At 42.7% G+C, this 10,102-nt stretch overlaps 1 protein-coding gene across 1 annotated transcript in view; it reads right to left on the bottom strand.

Annotated features, from left to right (window-relative positions):
• Nucleotides 1–1,443: 1,443 nt before the first annotated feature.
• Nucleotides 1,444–10,102, bottom strand: part of LOC138267674 (uncharacterized) — a 31,509-nt gene continuing 22,850 nt past the window's right edge. The window contains exons 4-6 of the mRNA XM_069216809.1: nt 9,373–9,474; nt 2,024–2,061; nt 1,444–1,917 (exon numbers count right to left, since the gene is read on the bottom strand). Of these exons, the coding sequence (XP_069072910.1) occupies nt 1,894–1,917; nt 2,024–2,061; nt 9,373–9,474 (164 nt within the window). The 3' untranslated portion in view covers nt 1,444–1,893. The remainder of the gene's footprint in view (nt 1,918–2,023; nt 2,062–9,372; nt 9,475–10,102) is intronic.

The raw sequence follows: 10,102 nt of genomic DNA, 5'->3' as shown, positions 1-10,102 counted from the left end.
ATCTTAAGTAAAAATTCCACAGATACTGTTGTGTATTCTACACTTAAAATTGAAAACATATAAAAATAAAAATGTTCTAGAGGATGATTCTCGGGTATAGGGGTTACCACTACCATGTTGATGGTACTTCCCTTGTAAGACAGGCCATCAACTGAAATTATACGCAGGGGGGAGATTTTGGCGATAGTAGGTCCCCTAGCACAGAATCCTTGTGGGGGAATTTATGTTACCAATTCTTTTCAGAAGATTATACCTTAACCATTTTGTATTTTCTTATACCTGTCTCTCATACATAAAATTTTGACGGTAATGTCAAAGTGAAACCAGCTATTATTTCTTTATTCAAACTTCGCTGTATGTTGTTTATATTTCCTTTATCAGTTTCTCCTAGTTTTTAGGTCTCGGCTAGACGGTGCATGCTCTGTCTCTTTGAGACATGTTGTTTATAATCAGTGGGCTACAACCTACCCATAGGCTTACCATTTGTTCAGTTCAACTTCGCACTCATATCCTTTGTTCCCTTTTGTCCATGGTGTGCATGCGTCATGCCTCCTCCAGTGTTTGACCCTCCTTTAGATCATGGACCAAACACTTGTGTCCATCCACTGTTCCGTTTTTGGAGCTACTTTTTTATGTAAATTTAAGCACTCCATATGAGGTCTCTTGTTTTTCCTCGCTCCCCCCTCCCACTCACCCTCCATTCATGTTGTTTTTTTCAACCTTCGCTTTTGCTTCTTCCCCCTTTCACTCGCCCCATCCCTGTTGCTGCTTTCCCAAACCCAGTAACAATAATGCATAGAGATTGTGAAGTAACAACCACAGATACTGACTTTGGAGCCCCAGGAACCAGGTTGGAGTCTTACAGTCAGATCAACGTCCTGTGATTTTGGGCAAATCGCCTAATCTCACAGTGCCGATCAGAAATGAATGTGCCCTTGTGTAAATGTAACTGGCGCTCATGTAAAACGCTCCACTACCTTCAGGTCGAGTAAGCGCTTTATAAAACTGAAAAAAACTAATTACATTACACGAGGTTGCATTTAAATTTAGGTCTCAGCTACACAGTACATGCACTGTCTCTTTGCCCCTCCATGTTGAGTTAATTGTTCATCCCTTCTGACACACAAAAAAGGACTTTGACATGACCGGGACTTGCCACATCATAGCACTTTTTCCCTTGACTTTCAGCCATGCTGAGCAGCAGATGTGCTGCAATACTACATGGCCAAAAGACATGCACACTGACAACGCCAATAGCTCGGGAATTGCTGAGATCTATTGGCTTTGCCAAAGTTTGTTTACCTTGAAAATAAGTTATATTGTTTATATACATGCTAATACATATTCTTTACAATGCCCACTGTGATTTCATATCAGCGTTTTTATTATCAACTGATGAGCAGATATTAGTTGTTAAAAAAATTTATTGAGTATAAAGCTTGTTATATAATACAAGGTGTGCAAACAAAAACATTCACAAAGGCTCAGTAAGGCGCTAACATATAGGCTCTGTTCTAGAGATGGTGTAAAAAATCTGTTAAGTGTTCCAAAAATTAATTTCTGTGTCATTAACGAGATTTTTTCCTTTAGGCAAAATGATATCACCGAACAAAAAACACTTAAATGTATGAGAAATCTGTTCAAAAGCTGGTTCTAGTTTTATCACATCACTTTAAACACTGTAAAACATTGGGGAAAACACTATTCTCATGTTATTCACCTTTTAAATCTAAATTCACTGTAATATCATGATTAACTGTCATTTCCAGAGCTGTATTTGTTTCATGGGTCAATTCAGCATCCATCGTACGTACTGTATAACAAATATGACATTTTTTGAGCAGTGCCATGTGGGGTATATGGCTGTTCTGGACTGAAAACAGAGCAGGCTTTCTATTTTACAGTTGCATATGCAGTCTGAAATAAAACAAAGAGGCATAGTTAAATAGTGTTAGCTTGTCATGAAGATTTCTGACAGAGGAGATAATTACAGGTGACTACAATCCATTATATAGTGCCCTACCTCAGACATCTCCAGTCTGTTTATTGGCCGCTTTCTCCCTAGACAGAAATTACAATAATATTACTATCTCATTTTTATGTAGCGTTGCACATTGCACTTTGGCATTTTCTAAGCACAATAAACATGAAAATATATTTACTTTGATGGTACTCAGTTTTCAGACCTCTGAAGAATTTAATTCTGTGGGCCCTAAGTAACGATGGACAGTATTGGGACTTTGCCTGGCAAATCAGCAAGTATTCTGCTCGGCCACCTCATGGTTCCACTATCTCAAATAGAGACCGGAGAACCGCTTGGTTTCCACTGGTTTCCAATGGTGCATCCTCAGCCAGCTTGGCTGTGGTCCTTTCAATGCTGATTCTCCTGTTGGTAACCCACCTTATCGTGTACAAGTACAATTTTTTAGATGTCCCCCAAGCGGTTTTTCAAAAGGAAAAACTAATGCCAAGGGGCCCATCAACTCATGGTGACACGCTCAGGAATAAACTTCGCAAGGAGTGTTCCTGCTGAGTTAGCTGGGCAGCGTTTTATTATCTAGGTATAGCTGTCAGTGTCCTCTGAGGTGTGGAGGACTCTTTGTCAGTGCTTAATGTGAGCTGGTCATTGCTGGTGGGGCTCACCGGCACTTATTTTTGGAGACAGGCTCTTATATTTCCTAATCACACTTTGACCCAAAACAAGAGAAAGAAAAACACAAAAGGGAGAAAGACGGGAAAACAGTGACAAACGGAGAAACCGTGGATGAAAAAGAACCTGTAAGAGTGACTTAAAGAGACAAGGAAGTGTAGGGTGATAGATGAAAGACAGAAGAAAGAGGCAGGAGGGAAAATTAAGAGTACGCAGCCTTGGTGTTCGGCACCGCCACATCCTGCAGCGATGCCGGCTGCTTCTGAGCAAAAGGTTGGGCTCCCTCACTTATTATTTTACAAGTCATACTGTAAATGACCCCAGAAGTCTTGTACGGGACACAGAAAACTATGGAACAAAGGCCTAGCCCTTGGAGTTTTAGAGTGACGACGGGAAAGTGGTGAGGGACATGGGATATCATTGAGTATCCGGGACATGAGAGGGGGGAAACACAAAAAACTATATGTGATTAGAAGGCACTTGTACAAGGTAGGCGTTTCACAACAAGAACAACACTGGAACAAGGAATAAATACTACATAGAACACATCGAGGTCAGTTTAATGAAAACTGAATGCAAAGAAACAGCCAGTGGGTTTACAATTTGATCTTATATGCTTGTAAACAGTCTGCACTGCATTGCAACGGAACTGTCCTAAAACAGATCCTTAGCCTAAATCTGTGGCATTTTACCAACTTTTTGCTTCCACCACATTCACTGCAGCTGCATTATCCCTGTGTCTGCTCAGGAACGTACTTAGACAAGTGAAAGACAATGAGAGAAGAGGACAGAGCAAAAGCACGAAGCCTGCCATTTGTTGACACAACTAGAGCAGTGCAGCCAACTTGAAAATAAAATTCACAGTGTGGGTGGGGGAGCTGCTTCCAAGGGCATGATTTTATGCTAAGAAATGCCAGAGAGGTCGTCTGTCCCCGTCCTCTTCTCCCATCCACCTCTTTCTCCCTCCAAAAAAAAGCAAAAGTCTGCTGAGGCTGCTGCCAATGTCCTGTGGTGTTTTCCTTCCTCTTAATGGACATCAGCTGCTTATAGCCTCCAAAGGTAAGCTCAAAATCTACTCTTCGCAGTGGTGTCCAGCTCACAGTCTGTGCCACTGTGTGTTTTCAGCTCCCCACTGGGTGACAGTGTGAAGGAAGCCATTATCGTGTGACTCACATTGACACTGTGTGAGTGGACAGGTCTGTGGAGTACAGCAAACAGGAAAGCAATGTACAGGGGGGTACCAGGAGTGGATGCAGAGATTTAAAGGGTCTTCTCCATGAATGTTAGCTGAAGAGGCAATGATTAAAACACGTTAGAAAGCAATGATTGTTTGATCATTGCAGCCTTATTTTCACAGCAATAAATGTCAACGAATGCGAGAAAGGAAGTGGCATTTGTGTATAACTAACCTCACCTGTCTAAACTAGTGTTATGAGGACAAAAATAATGAATTTCATTGTGGTCGAGTTGATCTGCGTTTCAGCCAACAAATATGTATATCCGCTTATTGTCAGTATAAGACTGACACTTTAAGTTCCTCCCTTCTATTAGCTTTAAAACCAGAGGACCATGTATACAGTAAAGTGGACGAGAGAGTGATACTGTGAGGACCTCGAAATCAACTATGCTAGAAGGTGCAAAAAGGAACTAAGTTGGGAATAGGTTTTCAAGACAAAGTGGAATTTTTTAAGAGCCATCTTACCCACATGCAGCTTTCGCTAAACCCTTCTGTAAACTGTTGCCCATGATTTCAAAAGCCACAGAGCAGTCAAGGTGAATAAAAACACACATATGTCAGTCAAGGACAGGATCTTGTCCCTCACCCAAGTAATGGCCATATTGATCACCTGATTGGGACTGAAACCAGACTAAAAGGGATATAGCAAGTTGCCTAGTTCCAGGAGACGGGATTCCTAACTGTTTTTTAGAATTCTGGCCAGCGACAGATCCAACATAGGCTATTTCAAGAAGAAGCAATGTGCTTATGATTGTCAGTTACTCAAGTCAGTGCTAACTATTAGGAAACTCAGTCCATTGAAGACCATTACTGCCAAATCTCAGGCAGGACACATATTGGAGACGAGCTCGATTGTGAGTGAGTATCAGTGAGTGGGACTGAGTATGACTGAGAATTAGTGTGTGAGTGTGAGTTATAGTGAGTGAGGGGGAAGAGAGTGAATGTGAAAAGAAGGGAGTATGAGTGAGTTGGAGGGAATGTAAGTCATTATCAGTGTGTTCATGTGTTTAATGATTTTGAGTCTATTTTTCCCTGGGCTAATGGCAGCACCCAAAGTAACATGCTGCCACTGGCATATTGGAAATAATTCTTGCCATAAGGGCACCCATGGCAAAACTCAAGCCATGAAATACTAGTAGTAATTCTTGGGCGGGCAGGAGGGGGCAGGGTGCGGGCAGTTGGGGAAGCAAACTATAATAAAATGCTGTCTCTGAAATACTGGTATATTGGCAGTATCTATGGCAAAAATCTGGTACTGAAATTTGTATGTAATTTTTGCATAAGCTGGTATCCATGACAAAATGCTGGCACTGGCACTGGCACAATGAAGGTAATTCTTAACATAGGGAACTCTAAAAGCAAATTTTAAGAAAATGGGGTGAACACCTAACTAGTATTATGCGCTCCCACTTTTAAAAAATCACTGCCCCCCATACTGGGCTCTTGGGTAGCTTAAGCTCAAGACCCCAAGGCACTTGAGCTATTAGTAGGCTTCTTGTATATGTGCAAATAGGTAAGAGATAGCTTTACGTTATCAGCCATTCTGAAGATGGACAGTATGTCAGAGGTGCAGAGAATCGTCCACCTAGGGGACTTAAGCTACATCGTTCTTTGGATTTTAGCACACAAAATCTCAGTTAAGGCAATTCAAATTCAATGGTGGAATAACATGCCATGTGCTGATATTCCATACATTACAGGGGTACTAGTATCATATCTAGCCGCTGGTATCTTTTTGCATTCAGACTGGTCTGTGCAATAGCACAACACCTCTTCTGGCAGGCAGGCTGATACCAAGCCCCTACATATTATTGACAGAAGCAGCAGTTGTCGTTCTTCAAAGCGGGCGTCCAGATCTTCTATTTGTCTTCCTTTCCTTCACCATGTTCTCATGAGTGCTATCTCAAGCAATGTGTCTAAGAGCATTGATATTTTAAATGTAGTCAGATGTGCTGCTACAACACTTGTTTCCATCCGGGGATAGGTCCGTAGGCCCAGAGAACCAGACTTATCCTTTATGACATCAAGAGGTTAATCACCCTTTGCAGCAAGTTTAAGCATAGGAGATGACAGACATCATTACACATGTCTGAGTTGCTTGTATTGTTCCCGCAAGTAAAATAATTTGGGACTAAAATGCTGACTGCTCTCCGGTGTGACCGAGGACACCTGGATACCTCTCAGGCCATTTTCAGTCAACGCAAAAACTGTTTTCAAACCCAGGCTTTTGAACTAAGTGAAGCGTTTACTTTATGGCACGTATAGAGACATCGGGTACTAAAAGGGGCAAACAAAATGTGCACCCATTTTGCCTGTGTTATAACGTAGTGCACACCAGTGGTGGCTACCGCCATACAAGGTTTGTGGGGCGGGGGGCATTGGGAGGTGATATAAAAATATATTTTTTTAAACGTACCTGCCGCTTCTGCTTCATCCTGTCCTGCTCTAAATCCTGCTGCTGTTCGCTTCTTGTCTTCTCAGCAGTCACCACAGGCTCCCAATCCGGATGCTGCTCTCATGATAAAGCTAGAACTCTAATGTCACCGTCCAAACAGACATGCACACTTTGCAGGACCCACCACTCCTACCTATGGTCTGGCTCCACACGCCCTACATTCCAAGCAGTCAGACCTACAGCGGCAAATAAAATGATAATAACATTGCTTTATTATCATTTTATTTGCCGCTGCCTGCCTGACTGAGCAGGGGGGCGACACTCCTCCTCAACTCGCATTTGTAACTTGCTACAAGCTGGTGGCAATTTCATGTGCAAAACGTGAGCAGCTTCCCTGGACTTCCAAACGGAAACAAGTTCTAAAAGTGGTGCAAATATTTTAGCTCTTGCTCCCCTTTAGCAAAACGAGTCCCCAAGCAGTTGCTGCTATTAAAGCCCTGGCTTTGTCTGTATTGCACCTTAGTTTCCTTATAAAGAGGGAGCCACATCATCTGTTGTGATACACATGGCCTTGGGGTATTTAATAAGATTAAAGCAGACAGCAGATGATGGAGAGTTAAAAAATGACTTCCGTACTTCCGCATCACTATGTTCTGCCACCAGATCCTGTCCAGATCCTGTCCCACAAAGATGAAAGAATTGTCCTATAAAGGGTCTAGAACTGATATAGGTTATCCTTCTCCGAGTAAGGAATACCTTAGGCTAAGTGCAGTCGATCAGGTGTGGGGGTCAAGAGGACAATTATCCTACACCTATCCTAACCCAGCAAATCTATTATTTTATCATTCATATTAGGAAATATTCTGGGTCTCTGAAGGATGGTGTTCTACAGCAGAATGGAACCTGGCCTACTTGTGTTGTCGACGTTGTGGACAGCATTCACTTCTGCAACTATTTTTCAAAAACCCTAATGTGAAGGCTGTGTTCTGTGCTGGTGTACAGCCTGAGTTGTGCACACACACCATCGTGAATCATGACCCATCAGGAATAACTAGAATGTTGGTCTTGTTCTCTGCTATGATTTTACAGGAGAAGGGGTTCATTGTACATTTTTACCTTGTTATAAGCAATCATTGGCTCTTCAAGCAACACCTCCTAATGTAGAAGCTTAATGGATTGAGGGCTCTCTGTGTATTAAATTGGAGTCAAGAATTGGTAAAAATAAGTTCTTTGCTGTGTTATGTGCTCAGATTTTATTAGGTGAATCCACCATGAACAGCTCACATTTACTTGGAGCAAAATAACCTGCTTGACATCTCCCAATCAGGATTCGAAGCCAACCGCAGCACTGAGACGCACTCATTGCAGCTACAGATGGCATCAGGATGCTCCTCGATCACCGGGAGACTGCTGCCCTGATTCTCCTCAACCTCTCAGTAGCATTAAACACTGTATCCCACCACACCCTCATCAGCAGACTCCACAGCACTGGCATACAAGCAAACACCTTTAAATGGATCGCCTCCTTTCTATCAGGACGCACCCAGAGCATCTGGCTGCCTGGCTTTACCTCTGAACCCAAAGACATCATATGCGGCATACCCCAAAGATCATCTCTCAGCTCCACACTGCTTAATATCTATGTGACCACCCTGCTGGATATTGTCAGATCCCACGGTCTCAGCATCAAATCCTACGTGGACAATACACAGCTCATCCTATCGCTCACCGAAAACCCACCCTCCAGGACTAACTTTGTAGGTGTCCCAGGAGATGGTAGTTGCCCTTTATAATGTAATACTGTGATGTTTGTAAAAGTAACCTGTTAAAGTGGTTGTAAGTGCAAGGCTTCTGGTGAAACCTAAGCTAAGAAACCCAGTAATGGAGGACCACGTGAAAACTTTCTGGTGGGGTTCCTAGCCAAGAAATTTAAAAAAGAAAAATGGGACGTCTATCACAGCGTCAGCAGCGGAAGGGCCCAAATCAAGATGAAGCAATCTGTACTTGGTCCATGCTCCAGACAAAAGAAGAGGAAGTGAATCTGGCATGGGCTGCCCAAAGAGGCGGCAGAAAATGTGCCTGACAATGAAACCCACAAACGGTAAGCAATGGTCAGGCTTCAAGCCCCTTGTAGAAAAACATATCTCTCACAATCGAGAGCACATACATAGGCAACTGCATACAGTATCACAGTGAGGTCTGAAACTGGGACATAACCAGTGCAGATGGTTTTTATGTACAATTTTGACACGTGTTTACCCATAGAACACAGTTTGGCATTGGCAAATTTCACCTAGTCGCACCCAGTGGTAACTCCACACGGAAAATAAAGCAGATAGAAATATCTGTTCTTATCTCCTGAAGGGTTCAAATGCAAAAGTGGTGCAAATTAACGTTTGCATCTCGTGTGAGGGCCTTCTCCTGATAAAGACAACTTTTTTGCTATGGCCTGGAACTGTAGCCATCAATGAGAACGCGCGTGAAAGCTCGCTATTGTCACCGTGCAAACAAAAGAGCCGTTTGTGCTAACTTCCTGATGCGACTAGCCAGACGTACTGACATTGCTCAAAAGAATGAAAATGCAACCAACCTCGTGGCAGCAAGTGTGAAGGTCCCCTACTACAACCGACTAGGAAATAAAGGCAATCAAGAAGGGCTACACATGAAACAAAATAATTGCATGAAGGATCCGCCTTGAGACTGCTAAAGCGATCACCGAAGGGAAAGTGGGTGTGTTAAGGTTCGTGACTGCGATTATAAAACTTCCAGGCCTTAAACACTACATTGACAGCCACCCAAGGAAATCGATTCACAAAAGGCCATTATTGAAACTAAGGGCAACTACGGATAAACGAAAACACATGCAAATGCATTACTGCAACCAAAAACAGGTTATAGTTCCATTTTAACTAAGCCATCTAGTCAGAGAAATAAACACTTCTCTTCTTCCAGTCCAGCATCTCTAACACTCACCAAGCATTCCAAAATCCTTCTTTATTTGATGACATCAGATGGGTTTGACATCCTTCATCGGATGTCCCCTTTGAGATCTCCTCCGGTATACCACCGACAGTACAAACATAAACCTACCAAAGAGTCTTCTTCTGCAGACCACCAGCAGCAGCAGCTGAATCAACAGAAGGGCGAGGGAGCAGGGAATTCCATAATACATGGCATGACTGCAGTCCTTATCTGTAGAGAGTAAAAGAGTGTTGGGTAGGGAAGAGACGTCATGTATGAGCATACACTGCCTGCGCGATAACATGTGCATCAATGGGAAGCTCTTATAGGCCTTATCCTGACAGGTTTTGCTGGTGCACCTCAGAGTTGAGCACATTTTTCTATGAGTTTGTGCTTTATTGTCACAGCTCAGAAACAGAAAAACGAGCACTAACAGACAAATACAGGGTATAATAAATTCACTTTACGCACTGCAGGTGCATAAAACGGGTGCTCGGTCCACGCTGATCCAGCAAAGCCCATAAAGCCCATCCTGATATGTCCGCAAGTTTCTACTTCCTTTTTCTTTTGTACGATGGAATATTTGATTTCATCTGACTTGAGATATGGGTCCTCTTTACCTGACATCCTAAGATGTAAAGGAGGAGGAAAACACATCCAGTCTACTGTGCATCAGAAGACAGAGTTTGGCAATGTCTTCAAGCACAGGATTAGCAAGTGCTATCCATACTGAATCAACATGACAAAGGTATTTTACGATTCCAGACACAGTAGTACATCTTTGGATTGATAAAATACCATCCAACCAACCTGAAATAAGTACAAACGGCCCCTGACACAAGGGTTTTGCTTTTACTAC

The sequence above is a fragment of the Pleurodeles waltl genome, chromosome 12 (genome assembly GCF_031143425.1).
Source record: "Pleurodeles waltl isolate 20211129_DDA chromosome 12, aPleWal1.hap1.20221129, whole genome shotgun sequence".
In the NCBI taxonomy this organism is placed as follows: Eukaryota; Metazoa; Chordata; class Amphibia; order Caudata; family Salamandridae; genus Pleurodeles; species Pleurodeles waltl.
Note: the sequence above shows the minus strand (reverse complement) of the source record. Positions and strands in the feature narration are given on the sequence as shown.